This window comes from Bombina bombina, chromosome 1 (assembly GCF_027579735.1).
Source record: "Bombina bombina isolate aBomBom1 chromosome 1, aBomBom1.pri, whole genome shotgun sequence".
Classification (NCBI taxonomy): domain Eukaryota; kingdom Metazoa; phylum Chordata; class Amphibia; order Anura; family Bombinatoridae; genus Bombina; species Bombina bombina.
The window spans coordinates 168,715,754-168,732,236 of record NC_069499.1 but is presented as its reverse complement, the minus strand read 5'-3'; the positions used below and the strand labels follow the sequence as shown (position 1 = coordinate 168,732,236).

General features: G+C 40.4%; 2 protein-coding genes across 2 annotated transcripts in view; one reads left to right on the top strand and one right to left on the bottom strand.

Annotated features, from left to right (window-relative positions):
- LOC128645006 (protein farnesyltransferase subunit beta-like) overlaps positions 1 to 5,453 on the top strand; it is a 159,278-nt gene extending 153,825 nt beyond the window's left edge. Inside the window, exon 12 of the mRNA XM_053697716.1 lies at positions 3,372 to 5,453. Within this exon, the coding sequence (XP_053553691.1) occupies positions 3,372 to 3,479 (108 nt within the window). The 3' untranslated portion in view covers positions 3,480 to 5,453. The remainder of the gene's footprint in view (positions 1 to 3,371) is intronic.
- Positions 5,454 to 5,531: 78 nt separating this feature from the next.
- The window catches only part of LOC128645008 (eIF-2-alpha kinase GCN2), a 98,350-nt gene continuing 87,398 nt past the window's right edge, over positions 5,532 to 16,483 (bottom strand). Inside the window, exon 10 of the mRNA XM_053697717.1 lies at positions 5,532 to 6,018. Within this exon, the coding sequence (XP_053553692.1) occupies positions 5,961 to 6,018 (58 nt within the window). The 3' untranslated portion in view covers positions 5,532 to 5,960. The remainder of the gene's footprint in view (positions 6,019 to 16,483) is intronic.

The following is a 16,483-nucleotide window of genomic DNA, read 5'->3' as shown; positions in this document are numbered from 1 at the left end:
GAGTAACCTTTTTTTTAGGTTTCCAGTTAGATTCAGTGTCCATGACTGTCTCTGTCGGACAAGAGACGTCTGAATTTGGTTTCAGCTTATCGAAACCTTCAGTCTCATTCATTCCCTTTGGTAGCCTTATGCATGGAAATTCTAGGTTCTTATGACTGCTGCATTGGACGTGTTCCCCTTTGCTCATCTTCACATGCGACCTCTTCAGCTCTGTATGCTGAACCAGTGGTGCAAGGATTATACAAAGATATCTCATTTAATATCTTTAAAACCGATTGTTCGCCACCCTCTGACGTGGTACAGACCACCATCATTTAGTTCAGGGGGCTTCTTTTGTTCTTCCAACCTGGACTGTGATCTCAACAGATGCAAGTCTGACAGGTTGGGGAGCTGTATGGGGGTTTCTGACAGCACAAGGGGTTTGGGAATCTCAGGAGGTGAGATTTCCAATCAATATTTTGGAACTCCGTGCAATTTTCAGAGCTCTTCAGTCATGGCCTCTTCTAAAGAGAGAGTCGTTCATTTGTTTACAGACTGACAATGTCACAAATGTGGCATTTGTCAATCATCAAGAGGGACTCACAGTCCTCTGGCTATAAAGGAACTATCTTGAATACTTGTATGGGCGAAATCCAGCCCCTGTCTAATTTCTGCGGTTCATATCCCAGGTATAGACAATTGGGAAGCGGATTATCTCAGTCGCCAAATGCTACATCCGGGCGAATGGTCTCTTCACCCAGAGGTATTTCTTCAGTTTGTTCAAATATGGGGACTTCCAGAAATAGATCTGATGGCTCCTCATCTAAACAAGAAGCTTCCCAGGTATCTGTCCAGATCCAGGGATCCTCAGGCGGAAGCAGTGGATGCATTGTCACTTCCTTGGAAATATCATCCTGCTATATCTTTCCGCCTCTGGTTCTTCTTTCAAGAGTGATTTCCAAAATTCTAAGTAGCGTTTGTTTATTCTGCTGGTGGCTCCAGCATGGCCTCACAGGTTTTGGTATGCGGATCTTGTCCGGATGGCTCTTTGCCATCCGTGGACTCTTCCGTTAAGACCAGACCTTCTATCACAAGGTCCTTTTTTTCCATCAGGATCTCAAATCCTTAAATTGAAAGTATGGAGATTGAACGCTTGATTCTCAGTCATAGAGGTTTTCTCTGACTCCGTAATTAATACTATGTTAAAGGCTCGTAAATCTGTATCTAGGATGATATATTATCAAGTCTGGAAGACTTGCATTTTTTGGTGTTTTTCTCATCATTTTTCTTGGCATTCTTTTAGAATTCCTAGAATTTTACAGTTTCTTCAGGATGGTTTGGATAAGTTTTGTCTGCAAGTTCCTTAAAAGGACAAATCTTTGCTCTTTCTGTTCTTTTTCACAGAAAGATTGCTAGTTTTCCTGATTTTTATTGTTTTGTACAAGCTTTGGTTCGTATAAAACTTGTTATTAAGTAAATTTCTCCTCCTTGGAGTTTGAATTTGGTTCTGGGGGCTCTTCAAGCTCCTCCGTTTGAACCTATGCATTCTCTGGACATTAATTACTTTCTTGGAAAGTTTTGTTCTTTTGGCCATATCTTCTGCTAGAAGAGTTTCTGAATTATCTGCTCTTTCTTGTGAGTCTCCTTTTCTGATTTTTCATCAGGATAAGGCGGTGTTGCGAACTTCTTTTAAATTTTTACCTAAGGTTGTGAATTCTAACATTAGTAGAGAAATTGTAGTTCCTTCATTTTGTCCTAATCCTAAGAATTCTAAGGAGAGATCACTGCATTCTTTGGATGTAGTTAGAGCTTTGAAATATTATGTTGAAGCTACTAAGATTTTCCGAAAGACTTCTAGTCTTTTTGTTATCTTTTCCAGTTCTAGGAAAGGTCAGAAGGCCTCTGCCATTTCTTTGGCATCTTGGTTGAAATCTTTAATTCATCATGCTTATGTCGAGTCGGGTAAACTCTGCCTCAAAGGATTACAGCTCATTCTACTAGGTCAGTTTCTACTTCCTGGGCGTTTAGGAATGAAGCTTCGGTTGATCAGATTTGCAAAGCAGCAACTTGATTTTCTTTGCATATTTTTACTAAATTCTACCATTTTGATGTTTTCTTTTTCTGAAGCAGTTTTTGGTAGAAAAATACTTCAGGCAGCTGTTTCAGTTTGATTCTTCTGCTTTCATTATAAGATTTAAACTTTGTTTTGGGTGTGGATTATTTTCAGCGGAATTGGCTGTCTTTATTTTATCCCTCCCTCTCTAGTGACTCTTGCGTGGAAGATCCACATCTTGGGTAGTCATTATCCCATACGTCACTAGCTCATGGACTCTTGCTAATTACATGAAAGAAAACATAATTTATGTAAGAACTTACCTGATAAATTCATTTCTTTCATATTAGCAAGAGTCCATGAGGCCCACCCTTTTTATGGTGGTTATGATTTTTTTGTATAAAGCACAATTATTCCAATTCCTTATTTTTTATGCTTTCGCACTTTTTTCTTATCACCCCACTTCTTGGCTAGTCGTTAAACTGATTTGTGGGTGTGGTGAGAGGTGTATTTATGGGCATTTGAGGTTTGGGAAACTTTGCCCCTCCTGGTAGGAATGTATATCCCATACGTCACTAGCTCAAGGACTCTTGCTAATATGAAAGAAATGAATTTATCAGGTAAGTTCTTACATAAATTATGTTTTTTTTTGGCTGAAAGAACAAATTACCACAGCCACACTCTAAAGCTTTCCTAGAAGAGTTTCTGCTGTTGTATCTGCAAAGGGAATAACTCTATATTAATACTCATGGTTTTGGAATGGGATGTCCAACAAGCTCATGTAGGTGTGAAAATCAGGTGTCCACATTTAGTCATATGGTGTATAGTGAAGTGATAGGTGATCTTGGCAGTGGCACCCCAGTTGTTTTGGTACTAAATTTCCAATGATGTTTAGGTACTCTACAGTCTAGTTGAGCTTCATGGGAAATGTAGTTACAAAACATCGGGGGTGCCAAGGTTAGTCATCGCTGGTATAGGGTGTATGCATTACCAAACAGATGTTTTATAGGAAACATTTAAAATTATTTAAGTTTGAGGGATGGAATTTACATGGTAATATGTTGCTCTGTCAAAATGTCTGTTAATGTTTAAATACTGGTATTGAGAATCACTGAAGATAAGGAATGCTTATGTCAGGTACATGGAGGAAATAAATCCTGTACTGATAAAATCTGAATACCCAACTGCCATGTTATGTCTTTAAAAAAAAAAAAAAGTGTTTTGGTGGTTATTTTTTCCTTCTTCAGAGCAGTTACTTCTACAAACATGCATATTTTTGCTAACTTACAGTGTATTAATTTCCCATTACCTGTCTAACCTATTTTTATTTTATAAACAGAAACCTACTCATCCTGTGTACAACATAGGTCCTGATAAGGTTGCTCAGGCAGTGATGCATTTCATGAAGAAAGAAGTTCCCAATGTAGACAATTCAAAGAAAAATTAGTTGAAATAACTCATTTGAAGAAAATCAACTTTAGTTTTTGTTAAATAAAACACTGTACAAAGGTCATATCTGCTTAGTGAGCTACACAGATCAGCTATTAGATGACCACTTAAACTCAATTTAAGTCAATCTGTATATGATCTTATTGTACAACAAAACTTATGAACTGTTAATTTGTTAACCCACAATACAAAAAAAAAAAAGTGTTTAGCATTCCTGATCTTAATGCATAATTGCTAAATTCTTATATTGCACTGTGTAGAAGAAATGCAGAGTTGTATTCCTTTTGATGTACGTGGAGCTTGGATAGTCTGGTAAAGCACAGTTATTGGGGGTTTTCGGTTATCGAGAAATGCACCAAATGTTGGAGTTAAAAAGGAAACTGCATTTTACTTGAGTATTTTGGTCTCAGAACCATTGGCATTTTCAAGACCAGTGTATCATCAAAATTGGTCAGTAATCCATCCTACTTATATCAATAATGACGGTATCCAGAAGTACAGAATCATTCCCTTTAGATAAGCACAGCTGTGTTCCCTTCTTGTGCCATGTACTGCACCTTTTTTTTTTAAACACCAGGCTTTCTTCTTTGCTATGGAAAAAGAAAGCAGAAATACTGGCGCTATAGTAGCTGGAGTGACAAGATACATTTATAAATCAGAAAATAGATTAAAAAACAAAAGCACTAATTAACAAATGAAAAGAAACTTTATTTTTTTAGTTAACTTGTGCTTTTATTTTATCTATATTCTTATTTATAAATTTATCTTGTCCCTCCAGTTACTATAGCGCCAGTATTTCTTTCTTATTTAGAGGGGGTTCCCATAATACTTGGCTGAAAATGAAGGGACTAGCGCCAATCTATGTGTGAACATTTGCTATGGGACATCCTATTCAATCTCTATAGATGGACTAATACGTTTTTTTTTCCAAAACAAGAAAGCACCATGTATTTCTATACTTTGATACCCCGTACAGCTGTCATAAAGATGTTATATATTAAGGCTATAATATTTCCATATTGTTTGATGTTATGGGAAAGCTTGAAGCTTTATCAAGTATCAAATGTAAAAATACTGCATAAGTATCTGTTGTTTTTTGTTAGTTTATTTTGCTTCTGCAGCAGTATTAACTTTAAAACTGCCTTATTATTAAGTAATTGACTGCTCAAACTGTATATTTAAAATATGAAATGTGTTTAGCTTAAAGCAGCAAAGCATTTTTTTTTAATCCAAACTATTGTAATAGCAGTATGCATATCAAACAGATGGGGTGGGTACCGTTCTTCAGCACCTGCCAAGGTCTCTGCCTATGCACACACCCAGGGAAAGTATTTAATGGAAACAACAAAGGAACTTTATTTAACAAGTACATATTTTAGTACTATTGGGGTGTGTAAGATTTAAAGCTGTACAGAAATGATTCTAGTCAACACTAGAAGCTGTACGATGACTAATATGACTAGTGTCAGGAACCTCTACGTTCTAGATGATGTCCGTCTTTCTTTGTGTAGCCTTTTCTTCACATACTGCAAACCAATCCAGCAGGTGACAAGATAGACCTGTTCTTGCCCAATGTTTCAATATTAAATCAGTTTTATATCTCCTTACACTGAAGATGTTTAATAAATCTGTTGTCTTGGATAGTTTTAAATACCACTTAGTGGTTCTGAGGACAATCATTTGGGCCAGATAATAGTCATGCCTATCTTATTAAAGCCATTAACTGACTAATGTGGAGGCTACTATGTAGCAATAAGGGAGTTTTTGCTTTAAATAGTATAATATGTAGTTTGTTTTTTTTTCTTTCAATTTACTATTGTAAGATTAATGAAGAATGAAATACTCAGAAGCCAGTCAATAATGTGCCAAGTCATGTTTCCTATACAGGTTCAGAACAAGTTACAGGAATTATAACACAGAAATTCAACAGTTTGTGAGACTTCAGTTTGGCAATAAATGATGGCACTTATAACTACCTGTATTGTTTTCCTTATGATAACTATTTTCGCAAAACACACATCTTTTATCCTATTTAATAATCAAAATCTGCTCAAAATAAAAACAGAGGCAACAACAGGCCTTTATTCACCATATATTAGACAATGGTCAGAATATCAGAACAGATGATACATCCCTCTGATTATAAAGTACCTGATTTTTTTTTCTTCAAAAATATAAATAAGCATTTTTATGAACTAATAAAACAGGTTTTCTTAATAGGAATGTATACAAAATCAATAAAAAGAATACCTTCATCCTTTGTGTAAAATATAAAGAACACATGATCACAGCTTATGAAAAGGTTTTTTGAACCTTAAGATAATACAGTATACAAATTCCTTCCTGGATGAAATACTCAAAATCTTTAAGGACTGAATTGTAAACGTAGAATCAAAGTGCTGTTATTAAAATCCACTTCTGTTCCAAAATGTCTTGGCTCAAGATCCTATATGGCATGCTAATGTACAAAAGCTCTGCACTAAAACAGTATCTTGTAGTAATCGTCTCTGTAACTGTACAGCACAAGCACTGGCACTCTGTGAAAAGAAATAGGATAGGTTATACGGTATAATAAAAAAAATCAAATAGAAGTGACAAGAAAATTAGGGAACTAAGACAATATAATTAAGTGGTTTTGTACAAAAACTTCAAAATTGTTAGATTTATGAGCTATTTTATCTAGGGAATCATCATTACAAATGTTCCCTACACAATCCAATGAAATCACAACTTGTATCTAAAAAAATAAGTTTACAGAACAAAAATCATGCCAAAGTGAGGTGAGTCACTAGGATCTACATTATAGAACATTTTCAGTACCACTACTACGTTCCTGTAACTAGAGCTTTAATTCAAATAATTAGACCCTAAAAAAATAAAACTCAAATTTTTAGCCGGATTCACTTAGATTGGAGTACGTTGTTTGAGTTTTCTGCTGTCCCTTGAGCCATCGCTAAATTACAACCGTTATCCCTCCATCTTTCTCTGCTTAGAATTTTGTCAGTTGATGTGATGTGCTGTCATGATGTGAAAGGTATGGACCTTATATATATATATAAAAAAAATTGACTGATTGTTTCACATTTCTTTGGTACTAACTTTATGCTATATGATGAGGAAAAAAAATCCTGTTTTCATGCTTAAAGTGACAGCATAAAAAGACCCACCCTTCCTGAAATTGTTATGCATCTTTCAGTCTTCTATTCCTGTTGCTTACTCAAATGGTAAAAACTTAAATTATCCATACCTGATCATTTTCTTTTCTTCTGTACGGGGAGAGTCCACAGCTGCATTTATTACTTTTGGGAAATACAGAACCAGGCCACCAGGAGGAAGCAAAGACACCCCAGCCAAATGCTTAAATACCTCCCCCACTTCCCTCATCTCCCAGTCATTCTGCCAAGGGAACAAGGAACAGTAGGAAAAATATCAGGGTGAAAAAAAGGTGCCAGAAGAACGAATAAAAAAAGAATTAAAGCCACCCACAGAAAAAAAACAAAAAACTGTCGGGGAGCTATGGACTCTGCCCGTACAGAAGAAAATTATCAGGTAAGCATAATTTAAGTTTTTCTTCTTAAAACAGGGAGAGTCCACAGCTTCATTCATTACTTTTGGGAAATCAATACCCAAGCTTATAGAGGACACTGAATGCAACCGGCAGGAACAAAAAGGCAGCCCATTCTGATGGCACCACAGCCTGACACAACCCGGATTCCCAATAAAAAAAAAAAACCTTTAACAGAAGCAGGAAGAACAAAAATATGGAAGAGGACAAGGTAACTGCCCATCAAATAGAACAATTACAAACCCAGTTAGAGATCATACTAAACTCTGAACTCTACTGAGCACAAAAGCCTCTGAGGAGACAAAAGTCCCACTCTTTAGAAGCACACAAATAAAAACCTCTCCATGAACAATGGCAAGGGAAACAACAAACTCCCACACCACATTCTCCCTAACTGAAAGAAGGGAAGAATCCTATAAGAGGTCCAAAAGAACCTCCAGAAACAATCCCCGAAGAGTCAAGGACAAAACAGAGAGAAGCCCCTAGCATAACTCAAAAAAAGAAAGCGTCTACCAGGCTGCAAGAGAACAAAGTCCCGTAGAAAATACTCTACCGACGGAGGAGAGCAAAGAAAGGAAAAATTCCAGATCACCTCCTACATGGATCCAAAAGGAATCAATGTAAAGCCTTAATCGGAACCTAAGTCCCAGAAAGACAAAGGTAGAACAAGACTACCTTACCATAGACAGCTAACTAGCACAGAGAAACTTAATACCCGTAGGTCATAAAAAAAACCCCAGGAGCATATCAGGAACGAAATAGTAACATCCGTTAATGCCACAAACGAAAGCCGTAGGAAGGCATTCAGACCAAACGTCAAAACATAGTAACTAGCCAACTGAATAGCTAGCAAACTTGCACCAGGACATTCCTGGAAAGGAACAAGAGAAAACTCAGAAAGCAGGGCAGACCAACTCCTCCCCTACTAGAAAACAGGGTAAGAAAGACAACACCCTGTCACGAATACCTCAGGATTCAGCTAAGAAAGGGTTAATCCTGGTCAGCTTGTGAACTAAGAACAGTTGTTTGTTTTTTTAAAAATAGCTGTGTCCTGGGTTTGTGTTTCTTTGAAGTGCCAGGAGCATCATAAATGCTTGGCAGTGTAAACAGGATAGAATTTTATGGCTTAGACTGTCAGGAGAATACATGATAGAAAACAGGGCCTCAGTCACAGAAACTGATAAGGTCACTAAAAGGACATTGGTATTATGTATATATGTGTTTAAAACTGTTATGACATTAAGTGAAGGGAAATCTGTCATATCTGGTATTAAATTGATTCTCCCAATGAAACCAAGAGAGTACCGGTCAGTATATCTGACTATAGAGTGGCCTATCAGAAATTATAATGGGTTCTATAATTTCAGGCAAAAAACTTAGTTTACTGAGGGTCATAAAGACAGGGGGTGGTCAGGCAACCTGATCTATGGAAAAGAGGTATAAGAATCTTTTTTCAGCTATGAGATGTCATTCTTACAAGGGGAGCTGTTCTACAGAGTAAGAATCCATCGCTTCATGCCAGCCCCTGGCACAGATCTTGAAACTAGGAAAGTATTCAATTCTGTTTTTCTCCTTTTTTATTTTAAAACACGGTTTGCTAATGTGTCATTTTATTTGTACCAAAATTTTATTAATAATGCATTGTGCATAATATTTTTGGCATAATAAATAATTATTTTATTAAGTTTGGCCTTTGTCTAATAATTGAACCACATTACCGAAAGAGACTGGAATATTAGAACTGTATAATTTAGGTTATTTTCTGCTAAATTGTACTCAGAGAGTTAATGTGTAAGTCTGGGTTTTTCCTTAGGATCTTCCCTTTAATAAATGGCAGCTGAGATATTGTAGTTAGTTAGTGTGGGTGGTATTAAAGGAGTTTTGGGGCATTTCTTTTACGTCTAGTACAGACTGGAGAGTGTTATTAACCCTTGCACCCATTGAATTAAATAACAAGCTGGCCTGGTGTGGCTAGATTGTGACTTATCAGTGAGAGTAGAAGGGGTCTGATAACCCTTTCTGTGCCAAATAAGTGACTGGTGCAGGGTTGTGAAACTGTACAGTGTGAGACTGATGGTGGAGAAAGGCAGATAGACTGTGTGGGTCTGTCTGTGCCTGAACCGAGTTTAGCTGTACAGGGAGAAACTGTCTGTGAGAGGAGGCAGGTGAGTGTCTTTCTGTGATTCAATCAGTGGATTCTATAGAAGGTGAGATTGACGGGGGAGAGAATGACTGGGCCGCTGGATGATGTGTGCCAGGGCCAATTCAGTTCCCTGTGAAAAGACACAATATATGGGATAAATGGCAGAAGGAAGATGTGTGCTTGTCTGCACCAGTGTCAGAAGGATCCCAGATTCTGTGTGAGGACACAAAGTGGCAGACTGACAGAGAGAGCAGGGGGAAAAGCTAACCCACTCTATGACAGAAGCAGCAGAGCCACAGATTTCAGAGTGTGTGGGGGAGGAGGGTACAGGATACTCTTTGAGGGACCCCAAGAGTGAGTGTGAAAGATTATGGGTGACAGAGACCCCAGTAACCTTAGCTGTGACCTATAAACAGACTGCACAGACTAGGGGACAGAGACTGACACAGACTGCAGGCACAGGGGGGAGGAGTACAGAGAAGTGTATTTACATAGCCCCACAGTGCCATTAAGCAAATACACTGAGAGGTGTACAGCATCAGAGTCCCCAGCAGGCTCAGCAGCTAGGACCCACAGTGGAGAGAAGGGGGGCAGTTAGTCAACCCCCTACCAATCATAACAGAGTACAGGAATTCTACTCCAGTGGGAGGGCAAGAGCCCGTGGTAGTTAAGCAGCAACTGACAGCACACAATATGTTCAGAGAGCACACCATAGGTAGCAAGACCCTAGGATTCACAGGCAGCTCGGTAACAGGGAATGATGTGTTATGCAGGGATAAGATGAAAGCCTTATTGGGGGAGATACCTGCAAAACCCAGAGATGCCATATTCCCACAAAAACAGTAGCAGGATTTTACTGCCAGAGAGGGAGTATATGAGATGGGGCAAAATGTTCTGGTACTAACACCCATGAGGCAGAACCAGCTACAGGCTGCATGGGAGGGGCCCTGCAATATATTAAATCAGTTGGGTAGAGCAACGAGTGTGTCACTTTTAAAAGGAGGGCATCCTGCTGGCAAAACTGCTATGTGCAATTTGTCTGGCAATGGCATTATCACCACAAGGGGAAGCTCCCTTTGATACGCATCGGGAGTGGCTCGTAGCCACCCCCTTTTGCGTCTCTTATTGGGGGAGGTGTCACTAATACCTCAGGATTCAGCTAAGAAAGGGTTAATCCTGTTCAGCTTGTGAACTAAGAACAGTTGTTTTTTTTTTAAAAAATAGCTGTGTCCTGTCCAAAAACAGTCCCTAAGAACCTAGTCTCCGCAACCAGATGACCGAAAGTCCTACCCCAAAATGCAAGGGGAAGCGAAAAGCATAGCAATCCTCAAAAAAGAGGAGAGAAACACTGGCAAAAGAGATCCGAAAATACGACAATCCAATTCACAAGGAGTACCAGTAGGGGGGGAATAATTGTTCCCTACACCAGGTACTGGAGATCTCCATGCAGTCATCCGATCTCCCCCCATACGGAAGGGAGGACTCTAGCTCCTATTCAAAGGACCTAAGGAACTATAAACATACTGCCATAGCAGAGTAGTATCAAATACTTTGATGTTTTTCTTACATGGCCTTACCTGACATTTGACACCCCCCTAAGATTAAATAAAGTAGGGCCAGACGAAAATCTAGGATAGAAGGGCCTCTTATAACTTGTAGAATACAAGAAAGGACAACCTCGAAACAAGAGGTAAGTCAACTTAGTACCCAAACAGGACCAGCCTGTTGTCAAGGATACACAATGTTTGATATAATCTCAAAAGAACAGAGTGAACTAGTACCCAACCAAGACCAGCCTGCTAACCAGGGTACAACTGAACTGTTCAAGGGCTAACTGAAAGTTTTAAACCCTAGCAGGGCAAGACTAAACATGACAGACAAAGAAGCTCTAAGGCTTAAACTTTGTCTCAACTTTTGTGTGTGTGTGACTTCCGCCGGAAGTAACAACCATCGCGACCAGAAAATCGCTAGTATCAAAAATCCCAGAGAAGAAAAAAAGTTACCTAAAAGCAAAAGTCTACAACAGTCTCGAGCTCTGCAAAGAAAACACATCCTATAGGATCAAAAGGAGTAGGCTGCACCCGCAGGTGAACGCCAAGAAGAAAAACGAAACACCGACAGGGCCAGCCTGTCAGGGTCAAGAGCTGAGAACTGGGATTAGATACACAAGCAAAAGACAGTCAGGAGTATGATCCACATCCCTCGTCTAGCGCTGATCGCCATCAGAATCAGAGGATCCGGAGGCAAATAAAAACTAAAATCCTCCCAAGCTTCCAGTACCTGCCGCAGCAATACACGCAGGCACGTCAGACTGACTCTAAAGGCAAAACTCCTTTCCGGCGGGGCATCTGAAGGCCCCAATCCAGCCAGCTGTCCCCCTGAAGCCTCAGAGGGAACCACACCCCCAGAGGAAAGACCCGCCCGGTAAAGAGGACATGGATAAGCTCTTCTCTGGCCTTCAAGAAGCTGTAAATGCGCCAACGCCACTAATATGGCCATGCGCAACCGAGCAGCAACCTCTGGTGGAAAGAAAAGAAAATGTATGCTTACCTGATAAATTTGTTTCTTTTTAGACACGATGAGTCCACGGATTTCATCCTTACTTGTGGGATTACGCCTCCTGGTCAGCAGGAGGAAGCAAAGAGCACCACAGCAGAGTTGTATATATATATAGCTCCTCCCTTCCCTCCCACTCCAGTCATTCGACCGAAGTTAGCAAGAGAAAGGAAAAGCCAAGGTGCAGAGGTGTCTGAAGTTTACAAAAATTAATAACCTGTCTCAAAGAACAGGGCGGGCCGTGGACTCATCGTGTCTAAAAAGAAACAAATTTATCAGGTAAGCATAAATATTCTTTTCTTTTTAAAGACACGATGAGTCCACGGATTTCATCCTTACTTGTGGGATAAAATACCAAAGCTACAGTACACGGATGAGAAGGGAGGGACAAGACAGAGAACCTAAACGGAAGGCACCACTGCTTGAAGAACCTTTCTACCAAAAAACAGCCTCAGCCAAGGCAAAGGTACCAAATTTGTAAAATTTAGAAAAAGTGTGAAGAGAGGACCAAGTTGCAACCTTGCAAATCTGTTCAACAGAAGCATCATTTTTGAATGCCCATGAGGAAGCAACAGCCCTAGTGGAATGAGCCGTAATTCAGGAGGCTGCTGACCAGCAGTCACATATGCAAAACGGATGATACTCTTCAGCCAAAAAGAAAGGTAGACGTAGCTTTCTGACCCTTACGTTTTCCAGAAAAAAATGACAAATAGAAAAGACAATTGACGAAAGTCCTTAGTCGCTTGTAAGTAAAATTTTAAAGCATGGACCACGTCCAAATTATGTAGCAGACGTTCCGTCCGAGAAGGAGGATTAGGACACAAGGAAGGAACAACAATTTCCTGATTAATGTTCTTGTCTGAAACAACTTTAGGAAGAAAATCAAGTTTAGTACGCAACACCACCTTATATGAATGAAAAATAAGGTAAGGAGAATTATATTATATATATATACACCGAAAGCTCAGACACTTGTCGAGCAGAAGAAATGGCAACAAGAAACAAAACTTTCCAAGATAATAACTTAATATCTATGGAATGCATAGGTTCAAACGGAACCCCTTGAAGAACTTTAAGAACTAAATTCAAACTCCATGGAGGAGCAATTGGTTTAAACACAGGCCTGATTCAAATCAAAGCCTGACAAAAAGATTGAATATCTAGAACATCTGCCAGGCGCTTGTGCAACAAAATAGATAAGGCAGAGATCTGACCCTTTAGGGAACTTTCTGATAACCCCTTCTCCAATCCTTCTTGGAGAAAAGATAAAATCCTGGGAATCCTAACTCTACTCCATGAGTAGCTCTTGGATTTACACCAAAAAAGATATTTGCTCCATAACTTATGGTAAATCTTCCTAGTTACCGGCTTACGCGCCTGAATTAAGGTATCTATGACCGAATCAGAGAACCCTCGCTTGGATAAAATTAAGCGTTCAATCTCCAAGCAGTCAGCTGCAGAGAAACTAGATTCGGGTGATGGAAGGGACCCTGAATGAGAAGGTTCTTCCTCAATGGAAGCCTCCAAAGTGGCAGAGATGACATGTCCACCAGATCGGCATACCAAATCCTGCGAGGCCACGCAGGAACAATGAGGATCACTGATGCCCTCTCCTGTTTGATTCAAGCAATAACCCGGGGAAGGAGCGCAAACGGGGGAAATAGATATGCTAGGCTGAAGGACCAAGGAACTGCCAAGGCATCTATCAGCTCGGCCTGGGGGTCCCTGAACCTGGACCCGTATCTCGGAAGCATGGCATTCTGATGAGATGCCATGAGATCCAACTCCGGCCGACCCCATCTGAGAATCAGGTTGTAGAATATTTCCGGATGGATTTCCCACCCTCCTGAATGAAAAGTCTGCCTGCTCGGAAAATCTGCCTCCCAGTTGTCCACCCCTGGGATGTGGATTGCCGACAGATGGCAAGAATGGGCCTCTGCCCACTGGATTATTTTTACTACGGTCATTGCTAAGGAACTCCTTGTTCCTCCCTGATGATTGATGTAAGCCACCGTTGTTATGTTGTCTGACTGGAATCTGATGAATTGGGCCGAAGCCAACTGAGGCCAGGCCCGAAGCGCATTGAAGATCGCCCTCAGCTCTAGAATGTTGATTGGAAGGAGAGACTCTGCCTGAGTCCATACTCCCTGAGCCTTTAAAGGGCCCCAGACTGCTCCCCATCCTAAAAGGCTGGCATCCGTTGTCACAATCACCTATGAAGGTCTGCGAAAGCATGTCCCCTGGGATAGACGATCCAGAGACAACCGCCATTGAAGAGAGTCCCTCGTCTCCTGATCTAGGGTTATTCGAGGAGACAAATCTGTATAATCTCCATTCCACTGCCTGAGCATGCTTAGCTGCAGAGGCCTGAGATGAAACCGAGCAAACGGTATGATGTCCATTGCCACCACCATCAATCCGATTACCTCCATGCACTGAGCCACCGACGGCCGAGGATTGAACTGAAGGGCTTGACAAGTATTCAGAATCTTTCACTTTCTGACCTCTGTCAGAAAAATTCATATGGATATAGAGTCGATTAGAGTGCCCAGGAAGGGTACCCTTGTCTGTGGAATTAACTAACTCTTTTCCAGATTTACCTTCCACCCGTGAATTCTCAGGAAGGATAGCACAATGTCGGTATGGGACCTTGTTAGCTGATAAGATGACGCCTGGATTAGAATATCTTCCAGAAAAGGCACCACCGTAAAACTCTGCGGTCTTTGAATCGCCAGCAGAAAATCCAGAACATTTGTGAAAATTCTGGGTTCCGTGGCCAGACTGAAAGGAAGAGCCACGAATTGAAGTGTTTGTCCAGAAAAACAAACCACAGGAACTAGTGATGATCACTGTGGATAGGAACATGAAGATATGCATCCCTTAGGACCACTGTCATCATAAATTGACACTCCTGGATCAATGGAAGGATAGTGCGAATAGTATCCATCTTGAAGGATGGAACTCCGAGAAACTTGTTTAGACTCCTGAGGTCTAAAATAGGTCTGAGGGTTCCCTCCTTTTTAAGAATTTCCAACAGATTTGAATAAAAACCCCGCCCCTGTTCCTGTATTGGAACAGGACCAATTATTCTCATGTAAGAGAGGTCTCTTACACAAGGTAAGAACGCCTCTCTTCTTATAAGGTCTGTAGACAATCTTGACAGAAGAAATCTTCTTCGGGGGAGAATTACTGAACTCCAGTTTGTAACCCGAGACACTATTTCTATAGCTCAGGGATCCTGAACAACTCGCACCCACACCAAAATGAAGAAGGAAAGTCTGTCCCCTACCAGATCCAGTCCTGGGCCAGGAGCAAACCCTTCATGCTGACTTGGAATCAGCAGCATGCTTCTTGGATCGTTTACCCCTGTTCCAAGATTGATTAGGACTCCAAGTGGACTTAGATAGTTTCCTTCCTGTTTAGAGAAAGAAGAGGAGTCTATCTTTCTGCTGGGTTCTTATATCCTGAAATAGCAACTACTGTGAAAGAAACCTCGCTCACTGAACGTTTAGTGTTCCCCTTGCGCTTTCCTTGCAGCCAGGGAAAAACTGACAACACTCCCAAAAAAAACAAAAAGGAAGCAATGTCTTACAGGATAACTCCAAAAGGGGTTGTGGAGGAAGAGCAAGGCACCTGGTAAATGGATGCTAAGTCCTTAGGGCATAAGAGGAGCAAACCTGCGGAAAATATTAAACATTGTCAGAACGCTTCTTGCAGCTTCTGAGACAATATTGGCTATAAAAAAGGCTATCTCTTAATATATGGGAAACAGAAAAATCCTTGCATGTTCCACATTAGTATAAAGACATAACGTCCAAGTCACATCCCTATTCACTTTTTATCAAATCAAAGCGAATTACTGTGACTTTAAATGATAGATCAAAAACGTATGATACTCTATCTTTAAATGTTAAATGCAATGCTTTATTTAACGTATAATAAAAAATCTCCAGACTTCAGCTAATCCTAGAAAAGTCTGTCTGCCACCAGATGGAACACAAATAAGTATTAGGAATCCGGATTAGTAAAAAACACTCAAGTGCTTTGTGCTTGTGAAGCCTCTCCACTGTATATTTCTATTTAACGCAGCAAAGAAGGCACCCTGTCCACTAAAACACTTTATAGAACTGCTTGTGAAGCGCCTCTGCTGAATGACACAACGCAGAAGAGAAGGCATCCCAAGCACCTAAAACCTATTTTTCAAACAGTGTCAAAAGCCTCTCAGCTGTAAAAGCAGAGAAGACATCTGGAGACCATCGTTCCTAGTTCAAAAAGGCGCACAAACAAAGGCACAGATCTTAGCTCTGCCCATCGTGGGCGAATAAACCGCCCTGTCGGCTGCCATTTTTTGTAATACAAGCCGTTGGGAGCAGGGAGCATGGCGAAATTATCAAAAATAACAGAGCCACTCCTTCACGTCTTAGCAGCAACTGCCCAATAACTTAGCCTCACTCTTAGGGATACAGTTATCTAGTGTCCATGAATGAATATATGTGTACCTACTCGGAAAAAAAATTCAGCACTTACCTGAGAAAAATACTGAGTCTCTCTTTTCCCTCAGACTTTTGCAGGTAGGGCAGCAAACCATGTATGGGAAGCGCAGTGAGCATTATGTCCCACCGGTTCCCATTGCACTAAAGCCACCAAATGCTCTTCTGTAGAGACTGATATGGACTATGGCTACACCCTAAACAAAACAGCACACTCTTTCTCCAGAGGGAGAAAAGAGCACTCTATT